The sequence below is a fragment of the Grampus griseus genome, assembly GCF_964374135.1.
Source record: "Grampus griseus genome assembly, chromosome: 16".
Taxonomy (NCBI): Eukaryota; Metazoa; Chordata; class Mammalia; order Artiodactyla; family Delphinidae; genus Grampus; species Grampus griseus.
Window position 1 is genome coordinate 67,174,568 of NC_139010.1, and position 24,564 is coordinate 67,199,131.

The 24,564-nt window shown below is 48.5% G+C and overlaps 1 protein-coding gene across 1 annotated transcript; it reads left to right on the forward strand.

The window, feature by feature from the left end:
- Positions 1-547: 547 nt before the first annotated feature.
- Positions 548-13,654, forward strand: DUSP5 (dual specificity phosphatase 5; the record flags this gene model as incomplete). Its single annotated transcript, XM_082673525.1, has 4 exons — positions 548-926; positions 5,959-6,107; positions 9,175-9,394; positions 12,166-13,654. 4 exons carry the CDS (start codon positions 548-550, stop codon positions 12,570-12,572), a joined length of 1,155 nt encoding a protein of 384 aa, XP_082529651.1. The 3' UTR covers positions 12,573-13,654.
- Between the last annotated feature and the right edge of the window lie 10,910 nt (positions 13,655-24,564).

Sequence of the window (24,564 nt, forward strand, 5' to 3'; positions counted from 1 at the left end):
AAACTCTAAACCCATGTCACGACGCCAGCTCCGCCTCCCCCGCTTCCTCCTCTTCCCGCACAGCGTGGGTCACCTCGGCCTCGTGGCGTTCCTGACACCCCACCAGCAGTCCCCGGTGATGCGCAAGTGAGTGTCTCCGCGCAGCGCCACAGAGAGCACGGCAAGTTGCCTGCCACTTCCTCTTTCTCAGGCTGACTAACGCTCGGCGCCCGCCCAGCACGTCCGGCTCCCGGGGGGCGTGGCCACAGCCCGAAGGGGCGGGGAAATACTCTTATTCGGCCTTATATGGGCAGCCACGTCACAGGCTGTACACCCATTCACATAAAACGCTGAGCTGCCGGCGGAATCCCCGGCTTCTGGGGCGGCAAGTGGCCGGGCCGGGTGCCGAGCGTGAAGGGCGGGAAAGAAGAGTTGAGCGGTCGCTCCGGCGCCGGGCTCGGTCGGCCGGCCGCAGGCCCGCGGGTCGCCCTCCCGGGCCTCGCCGGCGGGCACCCTGGCTGTGGGCACCTGCGGGGCGCACTGCGCGGGGCCGCTGGGCGGCGGCGGCATGAAGGTCACGTCGCTCGACGGGCGCCAGCTGCGCAAGATGCTCCGCAAGGAGGCTGCGGCGCGCTGTGTGGTGCTCGACTGCCGGCCCTACCTGGCCTTCGCCGCCTCGAGCGTGCGCGGCTCGCTCAACGTCAACCTCAACTCGGTGGTGTTGCGGCGGGCCCGCGGAGGCGCGGTGTCGGCGCGCTACGTGCTGCCGGACGAGGCGGCGCGCGCGCGGCTGCTGCAGGAGGGCGGCGGCGGCGTGGCGGCCGTGGTCGTGCTGGACCAGGGCAGCCGCCACTGGCAGAAGCTGCGCGAGGAGAGCGCCGCGCGCGTTGTGCTCACCTCGCTGCTCGCCTGTCTGCCCGCCGGCCCGCGGGTCTACTTCCTCAAAGGTGAGCGCGTCGGGGACGCCGGTCCCCTGTCACCGTCCGCGCCGGGACGGCCCCGGGCTCTGGGGTCCCCTGCTGGCGCCGGGCGCCTTCCTTGACGCTAGAACCCGAGCGGTTCTCCGCTGGCGGGAGTCTGCACCTTGGGGCTTGACGTGCTCTAGGGAGGGCACTGCTAGTGTCAGCGCTCACAGCTTCCCCACTCGAGTTCCTCGAAAGCGCTTGACGATCGGCCTTTCGGCCCGGGTGGGTGGGGTGGGGTTGCTTACGCAGCCGGGGGCGCTGCTTCTCAGCTGGGGGTCGGTCGCCTAGTGCTGGGCGCGGGCCGGCTTTCCTGGCGCCGGCTTCACCGCTCTCGCTGGGGCCTGCGCTCTGGAGCCGTCCTGATGGACAGATCTGGAGGGATCAGCAGGTCGTAACACCCTCACCCCCGAAGTGTGGCGCCGCGGTGTCCCCTTTTCTCCCTCCTGCACGATTAACGTATGTTAGGCTGTGTCGTCTTCGACCCTCTTGCCTTTTTGACCCTGGCGAGTCCCTCTCCTCCCCTCCCCTTCCTTTCCATTTCATTTTATTGCTTTTTATTGTTCTTTGGCTTCCCCTTCTCCCCTCCCAGGCCTTTCTCTCGCTCCGTTTGGAGCTGACACCCTTTTCACCTCCTCTCCCCCACCCCAGGATCATCTGTACTGGTCGTGGGCCAAACCCGGCGGGCCTAACGCTGTCTGCCAGAGGTGGTAGGCAGGCTGACCAGCGAGCCAGGACACGTGAGAGGTGCCACAGGGTGGCTGTGAAGGGGATTGCGTCGCATTTGGTTTGAGATCCCCAGAAGCTGCTTCACCAGTCTGCCCATTCCACCTGCTGGGGGAGATGACGTTGGTGGTGGGTGGGTGATTTACTCTGACTCCAGAATATTGATTTCTGTGTCACTTCCTATAACTGCTGCCGCCTTGTATTTGAGTCCTTTGTAACCTCAAAGGTATTGAAGGCATAGCCTGTAGGGCAGACATGAGGACTCAGCCTAGGCTGCGCCGGCCGACTCTGATGGGGACACCTGGAGATGTAACACTGATGTGGTTCAGAGCTCAGGTGCAGTGAGCTGAGAGAGTGAGAGCGCTGTTTTAAAACCGTGCGACTTGTGGAGTTTTACACATTCCGGGCCAGGAGATTCCAGAGGCACACGGGCAGCTCCCACCTCTGTTAGCACCTCTTACAGACGGTCCCCTGTTGATTCCTGTTAGGGAAACAACAGAGGCAGAAGATAATGATATTCCTCTTTTACCCAGCCTCAGCCCCCAGGAGATGGAGAGTGCCCTCCAAGCTCTGCAGAGGTTTTTCACACATAGTCCCTGATTTCTTTTTGATATGCTTTTTGTCTCCGCTTCTTAGCAGTGAGTACAGAAAAAGCTTCTGCCTCTCCAGTAGCACGAAAGATACATTCCAGGAAACCCTTCCGGGTCCTACCTCTGCTCCCCACCCCTCTGCAGGGGGCCACGCTAGCAGTTTGGAAGTTATTGCCACAGGAAGTAGGCAGCTCTGTAGACTCACATCTCAGAAAAATTAATGTTTAAAAAAATTTTTTTAATGTAAGTAACATACAGCACAAAGGCTGTACAATGAAAAGTGGATCTTCTGCACACCCTAGAACTCAGTTCTACTCCCCAGAGACAACAGTCAACTATTTCTTGTTCATCTTTAGATAAATTAATTTTCCATGAGTAAAAATAAAATGATTTTGTATATTTCCTGTTCCTGCCTCTTTCATCTAACTAGATCTTGAGAGATTTGTCCATATCAGAGCATACATGTCCTATTCACTTTTTAAACCCATCCCCTGGTGATAGCCAGTAAGTAGGTTGCTTCCAGCCTTAGTATTTGAAGCAGTGTGGGAGAGTATACCTTTGTCCAAATGCTTTTGCATGTGCACTATCTTTCAGTAAAATTATGAGAATTGCCACGTCGAAAGTTATGTCCGTTTTAAATTTCAGTAGAAATTGCTTAATACTTACCCTTATAACAGTACTAAACTTTAAGTTGTTGCCAAAGAAAATTTTTTCTTTACCTGACTCACATCCAGATAAGAGTTCAGGTTTTTAATCTAGTGGCATCCCAGATCGTGGGGCAAACCATTTTTTTTGGCCACGCAGCATGTGGAATCTAATTTCCTCAACCAGGGATCAAACCCACGCCCCCTGCACTGGAAGCACGGAGTGTTAACCACAGGACTGCCAGGGAAGTCCTGCAATGCCTTTTACACTTCCCTCAATGCCCTCCAGTCCCAAAAAAACCCACTAAGATGAGATGACCGAACGGCATTGTCAGTGCGTATTTATATATAGTGTCCGTGTGCTTTCTCTGCTCAGTTCCCCTGGTAATGCGGTGGTGATCAAAAACAGAATCACTCTGAAGAGGACTGAAGCTGCCAAAAGAATTGCCACGGCTCTTGGAGTTCAAGTGAGGCACCAGAGAGGAATGTTCTGTCTCTCCACGCCTCTGATGGGAGTGGGTGAAAGACAGACCATCTAATCTATAGGACTCCTGACCCCAGCTAGAAGAGGCAGGACCCTGTTTATCTGTCCCTCAACTACACTGAGACTTTGTCTGCCTGCCTTATTTTGTCAACAGGCAGGCAGGACCCAGCCCACACCCGCACCTCCTGTCTGTCCTCCTAACAGCCAACTCTTTTTATTATTATTATTATTTTAATTTATTTTATTTTTGGCTGCGTTGGGTCTTCATGGCTGCCCGTGGGCTTTCTAGTTGCAGCGAGCGAGGGCTACTCTTCGTTGCGGTGCACGGGCTTCTCATTGTGGTGGCTTCTCGTTGCAGAGCACGGGCTCTAGGCACACGGGCTTCAGTAGTTGTGGCACGCAGGCTCAGTAGTTGTGGCTCAATGAACTCTAGAGTGCAGGCTCAGTCATTGTGGCACACGGGCTTAGTTGCTCCAGGGCATGTGGGATCTTCCCAGACCAGGGCTCGAACCCGTGTCCCCTGCATTGGCAGGCGGATTCTTAACCACTGTGCCACCAGGGAAGTCCAACAGCCAACTCTTAAGTGCTCTGTTTAAAGCCAAGAGATGGGGTGGCCTGAAGGCTTCTCTTTCCCAAGCTTCATTCTGAAGTTTGAGAGGGCCTGGGCCACTCTTACTTCAGATTCCCATCCCCTATCACTCAGTTTGTCTCCTGGGACTCAAAATGTTGAGGCCCAGGCACAGGAAGTGATTTGCTAACTAGGGACACCTCTTTGGAGGAAGCTGAGGGTCAGTGTAAGTGTGGTTTCTTTCTGCCTTCTGGGAGGGAAGGGGGTGGGGGCAATGGTGGGGAGGGAGGGAAAACTAAGCCACAGACACCTTCAAACTTTCCACCTCCGCCTCCCTCCGGCATGGCCTGTCATCATGACCGGGAACGTGGTCATTGTGGAGGTCCAGAAGCTCATTTGGGAAGGCCCAATTGGCTATTTGTTGAAGTGACCACAGGGGAGATTTGGGTGTGCTAAATGGGGTTGGGGGCAGTTCCAGCAAGCTGAGAGGAAGCAGTAATAGCTAGATGACTCATTCTAGGAATTGGCTGTGGCTTCTGGGAGAGAGCTGGAGACTGCCGTGTAATCCATTAACCATTTGCCTACTGCAGGGGTTTAAAAAACCACCATGTGCTCCACTGTGGGGCTATTACAACACCAAAAGACAGAAGAAAAAAAGGGGGCCTTTTTGGAAAAATACATGGTCTCAGAATGCTTATTTAATTGATGATTTAGGGAATTCCTAATTCCTGGCAGCACTTTCACTGCCAGGGCCCAGGTTCAATCCCTGGTCAGGGAACTAAGATCCCATAAGCTGGGAACTAGGATCTCACAAGCTGTGCAGCATGGACCAAAAAAAACAAAAAAAAAATTGATGATTTGACCCCAAGTGAATTCTCTGGGCCAGAAAAAGAAGCAGGTTTTCTGGAGGCTCTTGGAAGTGTCTTAGGTCCCTTTGGATTGGAAGCAAAGTGTTTCCCCACACAAGTCTGGCCTATGCACCCAGCAGCATTTGGCATTCTGAGGCTTCGAGGCCAGTGTTTCGTTTGGTTCTTCCCTACCTCGTGTGTGGGCCTGAGAACTTACCTACTCAAGTTTCTGTGACTCGGTCAGAGAGTAGTTTTTACCTTAAGTGATCTGATCCATTTGGAGAAGTTTAAATATAGTTAGGATTTTTATAGAATCATACCTGCCAGGTATGAGGGTGTGTGTGTGTGTGTAGCTGGGGAGAAAGTTCAGGAGGGGAGGGTCATAAGATAAAGGGAGAGTAGGTGGTCATCAAGGAGAAAGAAGGAGTTTTTACTTAAGGAGTTAAGAATTAAGTTCAGAAGGCCTCATTGCTCTGGTTTGGAAGGTAATTAACTAGATTGATTACATTGGACCTATGGAGAGGATTGTCAGCAGTGTTCTTAGCACCTTGGCAAAGAGAAAGGGCAGAGCTGTTTTATTGCCCTGAGTTTAAACCTCGTGTTAACCCCCATTCCCTTATGAATAGAGGAGGTTTCGTCTATAATCCAGTTTAGAGCTAAGGGACTAGGGATGAACCAGACCAGTTTAGAGTCTCATTCACAAATTACTGAAATTCTGCATAATCACACCTGCATTTTAGGTAAATGAGAGAAAACAACTTTTGTTTTCTGGAGGGATTTGGTTAATATTTGCCACATGTCAGATATATTTCCTTTCACAGTTTAAGCTTCTTCTGATAGGCATAGAAAACTTTCATTTCTTCTATGCCTATCTTCTGATAGGCATAGAAAACTTTCATCACTGCCTTTCTGAATTATAGCTTTTTAGGAGAGAGAGAGTGTGTATGTGTGTGTGTGTGTGTGTGTGTCTGTGGAGCCCGTTTCTATTCTAAAACTATTACTTGTTTTGGCTCAATTTTTTAATATGACCAAAATGTATAGTAGCTGAATATTTTTTTACTATTCCACACTCAGGCTATGGATCAATTCTGGGCATTTTCTGACAGCCTGAGAAAAATCGATGCTTATATCTCTCTTGCCTTTTTTTTGTCTTTTAGGGGGATATGAGACTTTCCACTCGGAATATCCTGAGTGTTGCGTGGACGTAAAACCCATTTCACCAGAGAAGGTTGAAACCGAGACAGCCCTCATCAGTCAGTGTGGGAAGTCAGTGCTCAACATCAGCTACAGGCCGGCTTATGACCAGGTACACAGTGTGGAAGTACCGTCCCGGCTCCTGGCTCTGTTCCTTGCACAGCACCCTGGCTCTTCCACTCCCTGCTCAGCAACCTTGGTTGGTTCGTTTGCGGATCAGGGAGTTGGCAGAGGCCTCTAGCTTTAGAGAGCCTCTGTTGCTTGCCAACTTGAGTTTCCATCTAAGAGTAAATGGGCTTCCTTCCAGCAAATAAGCTGACAAGAGCAAATGCGCTTCAGGACGCTCGGTGGCTTCTGGCAAAAAGTGGAAGCGAAATATACATTATTGTTAGCTGGCCTGGGAGGTGCAGAGAAGCTTTGAAATATCGGTTTAGGTTTCCCTGAAGACGTTTCAGAGCTGACTTTCAGGCTTCCTGTGTTGATCTTCTTCGTAACTGTTCATGCTCTGCAGTTTCTGCAAACCAACCCAGTACCTGTAAAGGCGTGTCTAGGTATTTTTAACTGAAGGAGGAAGATTGGGGGAGGGTTGTAGAGAAATTACTATTTGGATGGCTAAGCAGCCTCCCCTAGGGGTTTCTGATGCTTATAATTCCATAAATTCTGAAACCAGAGATCAAGACACACTAGAGGATTTCATGTGTCTACAAACATGTGGGTTTCTTCCCTTCAAAGAACTGTACCTTCTGGCAACTCATTAGAGGAAGAAAAAGTGGACGGCTCAGGCAGGGGTTACCTATACAATGCAGGAGGATGTGGAAAAAGCCAGCAAGGACCCAAATCTGCAGAAAACAGAGATCAAAACCTACCTTCCCATTTTACAGAGGGAAAAACTGTCACAGCTGGTGGGATGATTGATTTTGCCAAGAATCCTGCATCTGGGTTCATGGCCACACTAGGCCCAGAACTCCCTTCTCTTAACTCCTTGTTCTGGTTCTTTTCAGGACCCTGTTCTGCTTTCCACATGCCTTCTTTTGGAAGAGGGCCATTCTAGGCATCTGACTTGGTAGGAGGAGCTTTTTGCACAAAAAGCTCTTTGCACAAAATAAGAACATACCCAAATCATAGAAGGAAGATTTCTAGATACTGTGTAAGATGCCAGCTGCCTGCCAAGAGCAGAGCTCTGCCCCTGGGGATAAACTTCCAAATACAGCCAGGTGGCTTTTCCTTGAATGGAAACCTATTAGCTTGGCGAGGTGCCAGGGTTATTATTTTGTTTGTTTTCTTTTATTAAAATTACAGTGTATGATGAACCCTGGACTTTCCAGCCATGGGCATCCGGCTTAGCTGAATTTCTATTTTTGTTTGTTTGTTTGGGTGGTGTTTTCCTCCTCCATTCTCAGAAAGTGAAAGAGAAACGAGAATTTGCAGGATGTTGCGAAAGCACAGCAGACCTTTGGCCAAGCAAGGACCAGGGAGGCCCTGGTGTGTTTCCACAGTTCATCTGGGGAACCCCCTAGTGCTACTCTTAGTAGCGCTTCTGCCTTGAGAGAAGCCGGGTGAGGTCGTGTTAACCTTTGGGGTTTCTGAAGGCCTTTGGTTTCTTCCTCTTGAGTCTAAAAAGAAGATTCAAAAAAGGAAACAAACATGGTTTCAGGGGTGTTGGGCTAAGCTCCAGGAGAAATTGAGTAGGTTCCCAGGCCTGGTGTGTCAGCATTTTCCAGGCTCTAAAGAGAGGGAGAGATCTATGTAGGTACACCTAAAGTGTTAAGCTCTGGGGCCAGCTATTAAAAATACTGGTTACTATTACTACCTTTTGTAAAATCTCTATAACTTTCTTTCAAGTGGCCAAACTGGCCTTTGCCTTAAACACCTGACTTCTCAGGAAAGAAAAAGCAAACACCCATGCGGGGTAATTTGAGAACTGCCTTCTCCTGGCCCTCGTCCCGTGCCCCTTTCCCTATTGTGGGTCTGGCAGAGAGTTTCCATTCTACTCTTATTCCAGGACAGGAAATGGAAACACAGGAAGCGGATGGATGATATGAGAAAGGCTGCCAAAGACACAGCCACTGTCACCCCAGCTCAGTGTTTTCCCTCTAAATCTCCAGGGGCTCCCATTGTTCCAAGTATGGAACAATGGCTTTTCTTGCCACCCTGGAAATGCTGAGACTGCCAGAGTCTGACTAGCTAGCTGTTCTTTTTAGCTTTTCCTCAGGGTAGATGGTTTCTGGTTCTTTGGGGATCCTTCTTAACTAGAAACCTCAGGTATAGGTGGTCTCCCAAAAGGGTGAAGATGTCCGCGTCTCTCACCAAAACTCAACCCCACGAGAAGATCAGGCCTGGGACTTCCCTGGCAGTCCAGTGGTTAAGACTCCACGCTTCCATTGCACGGGGCACGGGTTTGATCCCTGGTTGGGGAACTAAGATCCTGCAGCCTGCATGCCACACAGCGCAGCACAGCCAAATAAAAAAAAAAAAAAAAAGGATCAGGCCCTGCTCATGGCCTAACAGCTTTTCATTATCTGAGGATTTTGGATAGATAGTGGTCATTTTCACTTCTGAGAAGTTTACTTTTTTGGGGGACGGGGGAAGCATATTTTAACATCTCTGAGCTCCAAATGCATCTTAGGATCAACAGTGTCCTAGGTTTGATGAAACACATTTTATATATATATATATATATATATATATATATATATATAACGTCAGGATTGTAAAGGAGGGGGCTCACCTTGTTGAACCATTTTCCATTTTATCTAGAAGGAAACCGAGGCTGCCCCCAAGGTTAAAGGACTCACTCTGGCACTCTCAGGGCAGCTAGAACTATAGCACGGGCCTCTCAAGTCTTCCATCACACCACCCTCTTCTCATCCTTGTCAGTATAGGAAGGCTGCCGGCATTTCCTACCACCTCAATATATATAAGAAAATGAAAATCTTAGCTGTGTGGGATTTGCTGTCACTGAGTCACAAGGCAGTAATGTAGGGTAGAGAGTTTACCAGGACAGAGGCTCCACCCACACACTCTTGGGTGAACTGCGCTGACTCTGAGCTCTCTACCCGGAAACCAGAAAGGGAACCTCCCACCTGAAAACAAATAGGTCAGCGTTGTTTTGTTTCTTCTCCCCAAAGAGCAAGCTAATCCAACATTTCCTGGTTGTCCTCCTTTGCCCCTCCTTCCAGGGCGGCCCAGTCGAAATCCTTCCGTTCCTGTACCTTGGAAGTGCCTACCATGCGTCCAAGTGTGAGTTCCTCGCCAACCTGCACATCACGGCTCTGCTGAATGTCTCACGACGGACCTCTGAGGCCTGCACGACCCACCTACACTACAAATGGATCCCCGTGGAAGACAGCCATGCGGCTAACATCAGCTCCCACTTTCAAGAAGCAATAGATTTCATTGGTAGGTGCAGCCATTCCCCCTCAGTTGTTTTGGGGGCCCCCTAGGGGAGCGTGTTCTTGGATTTTGATGTACTGATGGGGGTTCCCGTCAGTGAGAAGAAAAGCATCTTGTTGTAGAGCCAACTTGGCTCGTTGGATGCACCGACCAAAACGGCAGAGGGGAGGATTTGAGTTGCTATTAATAGGAGCTTTAATTTGCAAGATAAATGAATTACTACAATTTTATAGCAATACTCTGTCGCTCTTGTTAGTGTTTCTGGCTGGGCGGGAAACAGGGTGCATCCGTGTGTGAGGCTCCATGCCGGGGAAGCAGGGGAGGGAAAGAACCACCCAAACTGCTTCTGCGTAGGTTGGGATATTTTTGAAAACAAACAGAAGGACTGAGAGAGCACTCCTTACGCACTGAGCCCCCAGGGCCCTGGCAGCTTTCCACGGTTTTTGGCAAACTGCTTTGGGGGCAATTGTTTTGCATTTTCAGCTGATTTGGGACTAAAGATAGCGCTCGTCTCAAGCTCTGTGCTTTATGCACAGAGAAGTTGGCATCTTTTTGCATCCTTTGTACGTTCCGTGAGGCAGTTATCATTTACTCCATCGTGTAGGCCTGGAAACCTCTGGTCCCTCTGCCTAGAAAGGGCTTTGGGCCTTGGGATTCCAACTCCTCGAACAGGCTGGATTGTTCTTTCATTGGACATCTCTGTTTCCCTCAACCATCTCCCCTGGGGGCTGGACTGACTTTTTTGTGTCTCAGATTTGCAAGCACCCACCACTCCCCATCCTTGTGGGCTTGCCTCCCTTTCCAGAGTCCTTCTTTCCCTTTAACATGCATAGCTGTTGAAGCTGAGCAGTGATCTTCCTGCCTCGTGCTCTGAGGGATGTTGGAGGGAGAAAGGCCGGTGCTGGGTGCAGCAATGATTACTTAGTGCAGGGAGCCGTTAAAGGCCCCCCTTCCACCACGTGGTGAGCCCTCTGCTCAGCACACACAATCTCTACTCCACAGAAGCCTGCAGAGAAACTCACCAGAGGCAAAAGGCCGAGCCTGCCTCCCTGTTCCCTGAGCCTCTGGGCTGCGATGGTTCCTTTGGAGTCTCTGAGAGACAGTCAAGATGATGAGGTCAGGGTGGGAAACCCTTGACTTGTTCTCCCTGTCCCTGGGAATGCCTTGCCCTTGTCAGCCTGTTATTCAATTATCTAGATAGCTTCTCAGTGAAGTCATGAAACCCGCCCCCATCACTTCTCAGAAGCCTCCCTCCCCATCCTGTGTGTGCATTGTGTCTGGGTACACAACCGCACAAACCCACAGCATTCTGAAGGCACACGAGATGCCTTTCCCCAGACTCCTTGCCCTCCTGAAGGAAGGAGGGACTGAGGCCGAATCATGCATTGACCCCTTCCGAGGGCCACGTAGAAGGCAAGCCCCCAGGGGTGAAGTGGGATCCAGAAGCAACACACTGTAGGCCCTTTGCTTTCTGGGATTTGGCTCTGGGCCAATTAAAAGCTAGACTACCAGCTTTTTGCTGGTGGAGGAGCAAAAGAAGGTTGGAGTCACGACCCTATAATCCTAGGAACTTGGAGTCTCTTTTGAACTAATTTACAGGAACTTTTTTTTTTTTTCTTTTGAATCACAGACTGGGGCACTTCTAATGAGGAACCCTGGGGTATCCTTTGGGATTTTCATTCTGTTGGGGAGACTCCAGGTTCCTCCCTGACTCCTCAGAAACTGGATCTTTCAGATCTTAGAGATGCATTTGCAAATTTCTTGAACTTGAGGAGGGAGGTGGGTAAGGGGGCTGACTTTTTATTTGCCCTTCAAAATCTTAAATGTTGTTGCATACTGTGGCCTTACATAGTGCCATGGACATCTAACTTCCTGTGATGTAATTGTTTCCTCACTAGCAAGAGAGGGAATTGGAAAGACTCTTTTTTGTGGTTTTTATTTGATGTGTATATGTGTTTAACCTTTTGCCCCTGCTCATTTTTAACAGTTGGAGCTCTTTTGGGGGGAGGAGTAGAACAGAAAAGGAGGGCACCCCGCTTTTGTCATATTGAGCTAATGAATGCTAACTGAAGGTGGTAGCTTTATAGCAGTGACTCCCATTGTTGTGCAAGATGGAGTTTGCCAAAGCCATTTATATCCTCCGTCTAGTAAGCGTTACTTAGCCAAGGCTATAATTAGTGGCTGTGCACTATTTATTGTATGTTTGCTTGGTTGGGAACCCTCGGTGCTGAGCCAAGCATCCCGCCCTGGCACAGCCAAACAGGGATCCCGGGGAGGATGGAAGGCCTCAACCAGGATGAGGGCTAGGTTATCACCATTAGAATCAGACCCCGAGAGGCAGGAATTGCTTCTCCAAGTCAGTCTTTGAGCCTGGGACCCTCTCAGGGAAATGTGAATGTGCAACGAAAACTTGCATGCAGCTTCAAAGATTTTCCAAAGTCTTCTTGAAACGCATCCGTGGAACCCGAGTTAAGATGGCATCCCCAGGAAGGAGTTACTCCAGGTCCAGCACCTCCAGTGGCAGAACCTGTGAAAGCATCCTGGAGAACTAAGGATTGTGAAGGTCCTACGCAGAGATAGACATCATGGTGGGACCCTAAAGTCTATCCTCAGCAGTGGAGGTTAAAGACTGGCAAAAGCCTGGTGTGGGACCACAGACGTTGAGCAGGGAGGATGATTTGATTACTAGGTCACTTTTTTTTTTAATTCTTTAATTAAATCCAGTTGCCTTTGAGTTCCAATCCGAACTCATTTCCACTGTCTTTTCTTTCTTCCAGACTGTGTCAGGGAAAAGGGAGGCAAGGTCCTGGTTCACTGTGAGGCTGGGATCTCTCGCTCACCCACCATCTGCATGGCTTACCTCATGAAGACCAAGCAGTTCCACCTAAAGGACGCCTTTGATTACATCAAGCAGAGGAGGAGTGTGGTCTCGCCCAACTTCAGCTTCATGGGCCAGCTCCTACAGTATGAGTCCGAGATCCTGCCTTGCGCGCCTAGCCCCCAGGCTCCCTCCTCCCAAGGGGAGGCAGCCGGCCCTTCGTTCATAGCCCATTTACAGACACTGAGCCCTGACGTGCAGGGTTCCTACTGCACGTTCCCTACCTCGGTGCTGGCACCGTTGCCCACCCACTCAACAGTCTCAGAGCTCAGCCAGAGCCCCATGGCCACAGCCACATCCTGCTAAGACCAGAGTGGGAAAACCAGCCCAGCTCCAAGAACAACTGTGATTTTGTATTTTGACTCGTGGACATTTCATACGTGTGCAATACTGAAGACCTCACTCTGTCCCGCTGTCCTGGTGGGACCAGTGAAGGGTCACCAGGTTTGCAAACAAACTTCAGACTGACCTCGGGGATAGGTTCTTGGGACTGAAGGAAGGCCAAGCCATTATGAGAGCACAGCACGTGCTGACTACTGTATTTCCAGACCCCCTGCCCTCAGGACTGCCCAGTCTTTGCACCTCAAAGTTTGCCTTTTCATTTCAAGCATAAGGCAATAAATACCTGCAGCAATATGAGAGAAAGCAGTTGCTGGACCAGGAGAAAAGGCAGTAACAAAGCCAATTCATTTTGAAGGAAGCACAATTTCCACCTTATTTTTTTAACTTTGGCAGTCTCCGTATCTGTCTGTGTTGCTTCAGGGCATAAGCTGATCACCACCTAGTCAGGAAAGTAACCCTACAGGGTTTTAGGGACATGATGTATATGCTCGTTTGAACCCTCAGATGTTTTTGAGACTCTGTCTTGGGTCAGGTGGAGTCATTTGGGTGAAGTAGTGAGACAGTAACACTTCTGGTTTCCTCTTCACTGTGGGTTTTACCCTGACTTTGGACTTTGGCATGATTCTTACTCATACTTGAACCTTTCTCGTTGCACCTCTCCTCAAAGCAACTCTGGCGTCATTTGAAAAGAGTTCTTTAGACCATAGACCAACAATCACCCCTTTGAGGTGGTGGCACTGGGTGCCAGGAGAGAAAGGGTACCCACTGTCTGAGTCAGTGGCATTGAAACGGTTGTCACCCCAGCTTGCTGTCCTTACATGTGCTTGTCTGGTCTCTGGTGACACTTGTTTTCTTCCCTGCCCCTTGGGGTTGTCTTCAAGCTGTTGACTTCTGGGATTTGCAGATTTCTCAATGTGGTACTACTTCTTTTTTGTCTGTAGGTTATTTCTCCAGGGGAAAAGGCAATAATTTCCTAAAATCCATATGAATGTGAAGAAAAGCAGTATGTTACTGGTTGTTGATGTTGTTGCTTTTTATAGTGCAAAATAAAAATAGTGAGAAGAACAAAAACACTTCTTCATGTTGGTGAGTTGGGGTAAGGCAGGGATACACTGAGGCGGGGCCCAGCCTGCCTCACTGGGTTTTATTTCCGAATGAACGCTAAGGTGATGGTGGTGGGTGTGCAGTTGGAGGCATGAGGCTGTGCGTCTGCTCACGAGCTGGTGATCTTAGCAATACAGAATAATGCTTTCCTGTTGGGAGGTTTCCCTTGGCTCACTTGCAAGAGAACTCCTTAGGCTCAGGCCACATGGAGATGTGGTCAGAGCATCCGCCCACGCTGGGCTCTTTGTGAGCCCCAGGCAGAGTTCAACTTGAACCTCCACTTCTTCATCCATGAAATGAGTGAACTAAGCTAGTTGATCCCAAAAGCCCCTTAGAGCTCAAGACCCTTGATTCCAGCAAACCTGAGTGGCAAGTTTGTGGTCAGCCCCCTCCCTCCAGTGCCTGGCATGTGGCAGACTCTCAGAAAAGTTTGGAAAAACGACCAAGGGACAGATAAGTGAACTAGGTAAAGGTTTACCTTAAATGCCTGTTCTCCCTCTTTTACCCTTGGAATTAATTCTTCCAGATAATTCCCTCAGGAGTTCCTAGGTAAATCCCTCAATGAGTTGATTTAAATCCAAGGCTGAATCAACTTGCCTTCTGAGTAATTTCCTCTGTGTGGTGGAGGAAGGAAGGGGAAATATTTGAGTATTCCCGTGGCTTATGCCTCTGCTCCAGCCTAACTCTTGGGGCCTGTTTCCTAATCAAGGGGAACGGGAAATTGGCTGGGAATGATACCATACTTGCCTGACACAGGGATTCCAATCCATACCACCTGATTATGGCGGGGGGGGGGGCGTCCAGAGAGGCCTCCATCTCCCCCACAGCAAGCACCATGTCAACAAATAGCAAGATGGCAGCCGAGCCCAGGGTAGCCCAGCTCTTTCTACACGTCTCACCTCAAAGACTTTGCTTGAGACTTTGCTCCCCACACACCTTTCCTTCCCCACTGGTCCTTGGAGAGTCCTCAGATAAGAATGTCACCCAGACTGGGGTAGCTGCATTTGCTTCAGCCTGCACCCCTCATCTGCATAATCTAAGCACGGTTTCCAGGGGAAGAAAGTGGAGTGAAGGGCACTGTATAGGAGGAAGAAATCCTGGGTTCTAGCCCTCACCCTGCCCCTGACTCTAGTGCTTTAGAGCTAATCTCTAATCTTGCTGGACCAAACTTCAGGGCTTGGTCTGCCTGAGGTCCCTCCCTGGTTTCATATCTCTGAGTCTCCGCTCTGCCTTGGAATGTGTCCCATTGTGTGGGCCTGTCCAGGTGCTGAGTGGCTGGAGGGGCCACAAGCAGGGAGAGCCAGGGAGGGGGAAGCTGGATGCAGGCTGGGGTGATGTGCTAAGCCGCAGCCCACTTGCTGACATTTGCTTTATTGCATTAAATTCTTTCTCTGAAGGGTGAGTAAGTCCTCTAAATCAGGCATATGAGGATTGCTCATAAGCCAGTGAGTCACTGGAGGGTAAGCCAAGTGAAGCCCCACAGCTGGGGATGGCTCCGTAACTCTCACTCCCTTAATAGTCTTCTTATTAATTACACCTCCATTTTTGCCAAGACCAACTTTACATTGGCTTCCAGTGCCAGGTGGAGAATTAAAGCTGGTGTTATCCAGTTCCTTCATCCCCAGGTTTTGAAGGAACACCTCTCTTGGTCTCCAGCAATGCTTCAGGCAGAGATGTGTCTGGGAGAATAGAAATGTTAATTCTCTATTCTGTTCCCCAGCAGAGTCTGTGGGTGAGCTCCTCAGGTCTACCCTAGCTCCTGAGCTAGGCCTGACCTAGGGGCAGGAAATGTGAAAGCAGCTCACACCAATGTGCTCGCAGGAGCCCTGTGTACCCATGGCTCTCCTTTGTGTGAGGACCCAGGGAGAAAGCACCCCAGATCTCAATACCCTGAAAGGCTGCATCTCACTGAGTCGCTGGTGGTTTCTCTTCTGAACACCATAAAGTTGGTGACCACCCCTGTTTCCCTCTTTGCTCAGGCAAGGAGACAGCTCAGAACCAAATTTTTAGCCTACCTCTGGCAATTTTATAGGACCTTATGGCATATATTTTGGGTATCAACTCTACCTGGTTTCCATTAAAATTTCCCAACTTTATTTTTCTTTACTTCCATTTCCACAGTGACTTTTAAAAAAGAACAACACTTGGGTAATAAATATTAAACATACCACAGTGCATTTATAGAATGAGGTGATGTGAACGTAGAGAGAAGCCAGTACATCCTCGGTGTTGCTACTCTCCATCTCACTCTGAAGGATTTATCCATGGGACTGTATAAATCTTCACCTTCTCAGTAAATCTACCAAGTTTTGTATTCTTTCTGGAATAAACCCTGTCCAGAACCCAAACCCCATGACTAGGGCCTGGCTCCATGTCTTAGAATCTCTGGCACTGAGACCCTATATTCCGGGGCGGGTGACTTTCTATGGGGGGAGCCCTGGACCAGATGGCTCAAAGCCACAGCACAGATGATCCCAACCCTCACACACTGCATGTGATGGATGTGACTCTGTGCCTAGATAACCATCATCCGTCCATCCATTTAACACTGAGCACCTGCTAGAACCTGGGATTCAGTGGGGAAAGAGAGCTTCATAAGTACTGATGACTGTCCACTGGACTTTCTGTCCCAGAGTGGAGCTGGCCTCCCAAGGTGGACCCATGTCCCCAGCCCCACACAATCCCCTTCCCCAGCTCCCCTCTTCTTGGCTCGAGCTCCATCCTCTCCCTTCTGGCCCCAGGATGCTTCATGCCTAAGCTCCCAGATATGCCAGCCCGTGGACGTGGCTGTGTTTCCCCGTGCTAACCGTCTGACCCCTGCCTTGGCTCATCCCTCAGCTTCTCTTGCATTGTTTACTACCTTGTCTTGAACACTGTATTAGTCTTGCCCCACCTCCAGCCCCCCACCAGTGTGCAAAAAGAAGTGAGTTCTGGCTTTCCTGGTGGCGCAGTGGTTGAGAGTCCGCCTGCCGGTGTAGGGGATTCGGGTTCGTGCCCCGGTCCAGGGGGATCCCACATGCTACGGAGCAGCTGGGCCCGTGGGCCATGGCTGCTGGGCCTGCACGTCCGGAGCCTGTGCTCCGCAACGGGAGAGGCCGCGACAGTGAGAGGCCCGCATACTGTAAAAAATAAAAATAAAAAATATATATAAATAAAAAAAAAAAAGAAGTGAGTTCTTATTGAGCCATGGTCCTTTCTCATTTGGCTAATATCAAAAGTGTGCATTAAGCACCTACTATGTGCCACAAGTCAAACTAGGCATGCACACAGGCATCATCTCTTTAATCCTCAACACAACACAGTACAAATGATTTTATTGTCTCCATTTCCAGATGCATAAACTGAGCCTCAGAGATATTAGGTAACTTGCCCAAGATCACACAGCTAGTAAATGGTGGAGGCTGGGATGAAACTATTTCATTGATCCTGTACGCCTCTGAGCACCTGGGGTATACAGTAGGTACTTTTGTCCATTGGGCTTTTGTCTTCAAGGGAGAGAGTCTCCTCAGGCCACATTAGAAAAAACACAACCTTGGGCTTCCCTGGTGGCACAGTGGTTGAGAGTCCGCCTGCCGATGCCGGGGACACGGGTTCGTCCCCCGGTCCAGGAAGATCCCACATGCCGTGGAGCGGCTGGGCCCGTGAGCCATGGCCGCTGAGCCTGCGCGTCCGGAGCCTGTGCTCCGCAGCGGGACAGGCCACAACAGTGAGAGGCCCATGTACAGCAAAAAAAAAAAAAAACAAAAAAACCACAACCTTTTGTGTATAGACATGAACGGCATTTAATGCCCAGTTACTCCACTCCGGCTACAGTGGATTTATGACAAGCTCCTTTCAACAAGCCATGCTCCCTCCTGCCTCTTTTCACATTCTGGCTCCTCTGCCTGGAACACATTTCTCCCCTAAATTCACCCTTCAACTAAATAACTCCTATTTGTCCTTCACTTCTCAGCTCAAACTTCACCTCTCCGGGGAAGCCTTCTCAGGCTCCCAGACTAGGTCAGACGTCCCTGTTCAATCATTCATAGCTCCCTATCTATATCTTTTCTTCATATTTCACCAAAGTTTAAGAATTATTCATTTACCTGTGATTATTTTATTAATGTTTGTCATCAGACTAAAAGCAGTAGGAGAGCAAAGATTATATTGAATTTCAAGAGGAATCTAGCACAGGGCCTGATTTATAGTAGGTGTTCAATAAGTATTGGTTGAGTGAAGGCGTGAATGAATGACAAGATAGGAATGAAAAGCTGTCAGAACCAGAAGCTGCTCTTTCCATCTCTCTCAAAGCCCATGCTGTCCTCTGCACATAAGCTCATAAGCCTGTTAACCCCAGGTCCCACTTTTGAATCCCTCCCCAGTCCTAAAGGAAACAGGTTTCCTAGATTTAATTACTGCTACCATATTGGTCAGAGTCCATGTCAGCACATCACCTCATTGGTCACTGGTCAGCCTATGGACACTGGTCAGCCTATGGACACCTTGGGTCAGGTGTCCACCCTGGCACCAATCAGTCTCCTCTAAGTTCAGAGAGCTGCCTAGCTCAGAATCCCTGAGCAAGGACTGTAGGTGAAGCAGTTTCAGCTAGAAGGGGTGGAGATCCTGCCACACACTGGACTAACTTGCCACTAAAGAATTTAATTAATGCCCAAAGACTGAGTATTCAATAAGAAGGCCCTGGAGATGACCAGATAGCCTGGGCACAGGAAAACTCAACCCTAACCTTCTTGTCCCACCTCCAGTGAGTGCCCTCATATTATCAATTAGGATACCTAAATTTAAAATCATGGTAGTATTTATTTATAGTAGCAGGTCAGATCCCTTCCTGCCACACACATCCACCCCCATTCACTTATAAAGTTTATAGAAACCTAGAAGCCACTAGGTGGTAGTTTAAAATAGACCCTTGAAGCATCCCTACGCTTTTCATCCTGGGCTTCTCCAGCAGCCAGGAGAAAATGTGCTGCTCGAGAGGAATAAACCTCCCAGAGAGTGAAGCCTCAAATATATCTCTAAGGTAGGAAGGCGAAAACAGTTTATCTCCAGCCCACGAGGAAAAGAATAGTAGACTTAGAATCAGGAAGCAGAGCTGCCAGACCCTTGGTAATCTAACTGCTTAGGACCTTTATTTATTTTTTTATAGATTTATTTATTTATTTATCTTTGGCTGTGTTGGGTCTTCCTTGCTGCGCGTGGACTTTCTCTAGTTGCGGCGAGTGCTTCTCATTGCACTCATTAACGTGCGTGGGCTTCTCATTGCAGTGGCTTCTCTTGTTGCAGAGCATGGGCTCTAGGCACGCAGGCTTCAGTAGTTGTGGCGCACGGGCTTAGTTGCTCTGCGGCATGTGGGATCTTCCTGGACCAGGGATCGAACCCGTTTCCCCTGCATTGACAGGGGGATTCTTAACCATTGTGCCACCAGGGAAGCCTGCTTAGGGCCTTTGAAAAGACCTTTAAAAAAGCACTTAATATGGGCAGGTTGTATGCCGGCTGTATTTTTTTTTTTTTTTTTTTTTGGCTGTACACGGGCCTCTCACTGTTGTGGCCTCTCCCGTTGTGGAGCACAGGCTCCGGACGCGCAGGCTTAGCGGCCATGACTCACGGGCCCAGCCGCTTCATGGCATGTGGGATCCTCCCGGACCGGGGGACGAACCCGTGTCCCCTGCATCGGCAGGCGGACTCTCAACCACTGCGCCAGCAGGGAAGCCCCACTTATTTCTTCTTGAGTGAACTTTGGTTGTTTATGTCTTTCAAATAATTTGTTTATTTCATCAAAGCTGCTGCCCTGCCTGGGGACACTTTGCTGCCGTCTTAACACACACACACACCTCCATTGGTGTTATACAGCTGGAGAACTACTGGGTTTGGGGCCTCATCTCCCCTGTCCCATTCTGCACATCAGTGCCTGAGCATGCACACTGTTGACCTGTGTGGTTTAATGGCCAGAGCACTGGACTGGGAGTCAGGGCACTCCGTTCTCACTCCTGCTCTGTGGCTCACCAGTCATGTCTCTTTAGGCACATTAGTTAATGTCCCAGGGCTTGGAGTTTCTCAATACCTAAGGGAAGGGGGTTGAATTAGATCAACTCAAAGGCTCCTTCAAGTACCAACATCCTATGAGTCTATGACTTAGTGGCCTTGCTGATAGAGAGCTAATAATTTACTTAACCTGGCAGGACATCTAAGTTTTATTTACTTTAATAATATTTATCAAAACCCAGAGCTTAACTACTCACTTCATCCTCTTATATCTTCTCTGGTTTCCTGTTTATCCCAAAGGTTATCAAACTGCCCTTTGGGCTTATAAAATCTCTTTTGTGTTCACTACATATTATTAAATGAACAAAAAGCAGGTTTACACAACTGTATGTATCCCATTTTATTTTTTTTTAAAGTGTGTGTATATTTGTATGTGTAAAATATATATACAATATATATAATAAAATTATAAGTATATATAATAGATTTATATAAATGTAATATATATATTTATATTGATATTTACATTTATATAGTCTGAACAGATGTGTATCAAAATTTAGGATGACTTTTTCTGGATGGTGAAATAACTGGTGATTTTCAGTTTATTTTTTCTTTATATATTTTTGTCCTTTGCAATTTTTGTCCAATGGAATTGCTTATATTTTTAATACTTATTACTTACAAACACAGTAGCTCACAAACCAATAAGTTATATCTCCTTTGGACTCAGAATCCCCTGCTCCTTTAACTTCTTCTCTGGTGTCTTCTCCCAGGTTGGCTACATGTCTTTCCATTTTAAAAAACAAGACGATGGAGGAGGGGGTTCTTGACACATGGGACCAAGTCATCTAACCTCTGGGGAGTCAGCCCTTTCTAGCCCCAGCTTTTGGCTATCCCCCTTATCCCCAACCTCCAGTCTCTCTCCTTTTGTATCAGTATGTTGGGGACCAACATTTTCCTCAACAGGTCTTCCCAATTTTAGTTTCTCCCTCTACAACTGATCTTGAGCACTTCCAGCTTTCATTCACTCATTTGTTCATTCATTCATTCACTCATCATAAATTATGCGTAAATCAGAATAACTGAATAAGTGTGTGGTTTAGAGTTGAGGGCTGAGGTTTGAGTCTGAACCTGCCCGAGGTATACCAGGATCATGTGAAAAACCCTTGGAAAACTGTAAAGACTGGACCAGTGGGAACTGTCATTGCCCAGGCCCTGTGCTTACCCCCATGGAGGAAATGAAGGGGAGGAGCCTCTGTCCTGAAGAAGCTTAGAGTTGTCTGGGAGGGTCCAGGCGTAAATGCAGAGGGGTAGGGGGAGGGCAGGGAGGGATGCAGAGATAATATTCATAGACATGGGAATGAATGACTGGATTCTGCAGAGGATGAAGAAGGCTGAGTCAAGAATCACCATGGGGTGTGGGGACGGGGTGACTGAGAAAATAGTGTGCCATTAATGTATTTGTCAATCCATCTACTCATTCATTCCACAAATACGCATTGAGCATCTGACACCAGCCTGGTACTGTCATAGTTGATAGAAAGGAAGCAGCAAACAAAACAGATAACAATCGCCCATCTACCCCATTTTGTACATTCCATGAACAACAGAGAGAAAGGAAGTAAACAAGTATATAAACAAGATCATTTCCAAGGGTGATAAGTGCTATGAAGAAAATAACACTGGGTAGTGTGTCAGAGAGCAACCAGGGGAGGTGACATTTGTGCTTGTGTGTCATTAGCTGAAATAGAATTCAGGAGCTGGACTGAGGAGAGAGATGGTGAATTTCATGGTAGGGCTGCTGACTCAGAGATGTTAAGATTCCCCTCCTGGTGAAAATGTTTAACCTTTTATTAAACTCTGCCTTGTATCATTCTCTGGCTCAGAAACATTCAGTGGGTTCCCACTGCCCTCTGGACAAAATCCTAATTCTTTAGCTTGACATTCAAGGGCCTTCACAATCTCCTCCAGCCTGCCCATCTGCCTGCCCACATCCTCACATGAACCTTCCATTCTGGCCTCAGTGGGCTCTTCATTGTCTCCACTTAGGCTGTGTCCCTTTGCACCTCCATACTTGGGTCCTGGGAAAGTCTCCTGAGTTCTCTTGTCCACAACTATCCTGCTTTTCTCAGGGCTCAGGCCTTTTCTCTGCCTGCCTGCTCTCTTAGATTGTTTAAATGTCTCATAAGCAAAGGACTGACTCTCCTATAAGAATGTGTCTCCTTGAGGGAGGGGCTGGCCCCTTCATGATCCTCTTTCCACTGGATTTGCTCTGTACACCTGCCCAGAAACACATTAAGTAGCTTTACAGATCAATCATCTTGTATAAAATAAAGAAGGAAAGACAGAATGAGAAGAGTCCAGAAAACCAAAGAGTTTCCCCCTCCAAAATTCACGGAGCCAGAAGATGACAGAATTCAGCTGTGGTCAAGTGTTCAGAAGCAATCAAAAAGAAGTGAATCAGTTTACTAGAGGAATTAGAAGTTGGAATAAACTCCATCTACTTTGTGCATCTAGGGATGAAGCTGCTTGGCATTGCATGCTCTGAGCCAGAGAGTTCTGGGATTCCTCCCATTCCTCAATCCACAAGAGGGGCAGAATCCTGGACTCTGGTCCAGAGGAATCCATAGCGCCTCTCTCCAAGGCTTCCTTCCTCAGTTTCATAGGCTTCATCATAATTTCTTCCCTTTAACCTGTGGGGGAATGGAGAACCTCAGTTTACCCATCTGAAATGCAGGATTGTGGGGGATCAGCTGCCCCTGCCCTTCCCTCCTCCCCTTCAGCATCATTTGATACTGATGCTCAACTTCTGTGCTTTGAGGCTATGATGTCAGGGCAAGTGGGAGGTTAGGAGAGAGACACATGACTGTCATGATGGATGTTTGGGATGAAAGTCGATACCGTAAATACATATTCATCGTGACACTCCTTCTGCTGCGTCTTTCATCTGGGGAATCTAAAAGCCCTGGACAAATGGTAATTAATATTCACAGTAGCTTCCACAGGAGGATGCAGTCTGCCTGCCAAAGGCCAGAGGGCCATAGTCCGAGTACCCCTCCCTCAACCCTCCCTGCTCGCTCCCAGCTGCTGCCTACCCCAAGGTGGCAATTGTGAGGTGGATAGGATGCCTATGTCTTAGACATCTTTGGGGGATTTCTCTGCCTAGAAGGCTCCCAGAGCAGGTGGAGGTTCCCAACTAACCTCCTGCTCCCACCCCTACCCTGCTTTCCCAGAGGATGACTAAGTGTAAACCAGGGCCGGAGTGGGAGGATTTCCTGCCTCCACCAGCAAGCTGGGGCCAAACAACTAGTTAGCTGACTCAGCAGGAACCACATGGCTCCAAAAATGCAACTACCTCTGCCCAGATACACCTCACGCTCCCTTGGCCCTTTGGACACAGTCACCTGCTCGTCCTCCCTCTTCCCCCTACCCCAGGGGAGCTGCTCCAATTAATGTTTGCCTTAACTCTGATTATAGAGGAACTGTATGCTCATCAAAGAACACTTGGAAAATATAGAAAAATATAAAAGGGAGAATTATTTTAGTAATTCCATAATTCCACAACTCCCCAAATAACCACTGCTGAAATCTTGTTACACTTCTTTTCTATTCTTTCTAGGTTTTTTGGCTTTTATCTAAAAATTAATATATAATCATGGCAAATATATATACATAAAATTATATATTGCATATATATTATTTTATATATTAAAAATAAGACAGAAGGCTATAAAGTGAAAAGTTGAAGTCTATCCTAACTTTCTATTCCTACCCAAGAGGAAACTACTGTTAAGAGTTTCTTGAGTATCCTTCCAGAAATTGCCTATTGCACGTCCCAGCCTGTATATGCACACTCATTTTACATGGCTGAGGTCATACAGTATTGAATAATTTAGCCTTATCTTCACTTCACATGAATACATGAGCATTTTCTATTCCGTTAAAAATTATTGGTTAAACAACGTTTTTATCGACTGCCTAACATTTTATATTTTTGGTATGCCATAGTTTATTTAACCTTTTGCCTATCGTTGGGCATTTACTCAGGTGAGGGGCAGGGAGAAGGAAGCAAGTCAGAATGAAGCGTTGGGAGGAGGAAGCAAGCTAGCTGAGACTGAGGACCTAATGTGTGCCAACCACTTTTCCTATCTGCCCAATCATTCAATGTGAGAATTTAGGCCCTGTTCCCATCCTGCAGATGAGGCAACTGAGGCCCAGAAAGGTTAAGGAAGAATCTGCTTATAGGTAAGAGAGTCAGGTTTTTTGTTTGTTTGTTTGTTTGTTTGCGGTACGCGGGCCTCTCACTGCTGTGGCCTCTCCCGTTGCGGAGCACAGGCTCCGGACGCGCAGGCTCAGCGGCCATGGCTCACGGGCCCAGCCACTCCGCGGCATGTGGGATCTTCCCATACCGGGGCACGAACCCGTGTCCCCTAAATTGGCAGGCAGACTCTCAACCACTGCACCACCAGGGAAACCCGAGAGTCAGGTTTTAAAACAAGATTTGTCAACTCCAAAGCCCATGGCTGTTCTCTTTCACCAAGATGACTTGGAAAAGTCCCAGGGTTTAAGATTTCCCATTGCTTAGCATAGGGGTGGGGAGAGCCCTTCATTCACTTATTCTCTCATTCATTCCAATAACATTGATGTGCCAGGCAAGAGGAATTCAGGGTGGGAAAGACCCTGTCCTTGCTCTCTAGAAGGTCACAGTTGCATGGGGGTAGACGTGTAAATAAGTCATCAACCTGGTGTGGGAGAGGAAGATGCAAGGTGCCATAAGGGTCAAACTAGGGGTTCCTCTCCCATTCTCCAAAGGTCAAGGAAGGCCTCCAGGATGAGGACACTGTACGCTGAGTCAGTCCTCTGGCACCAG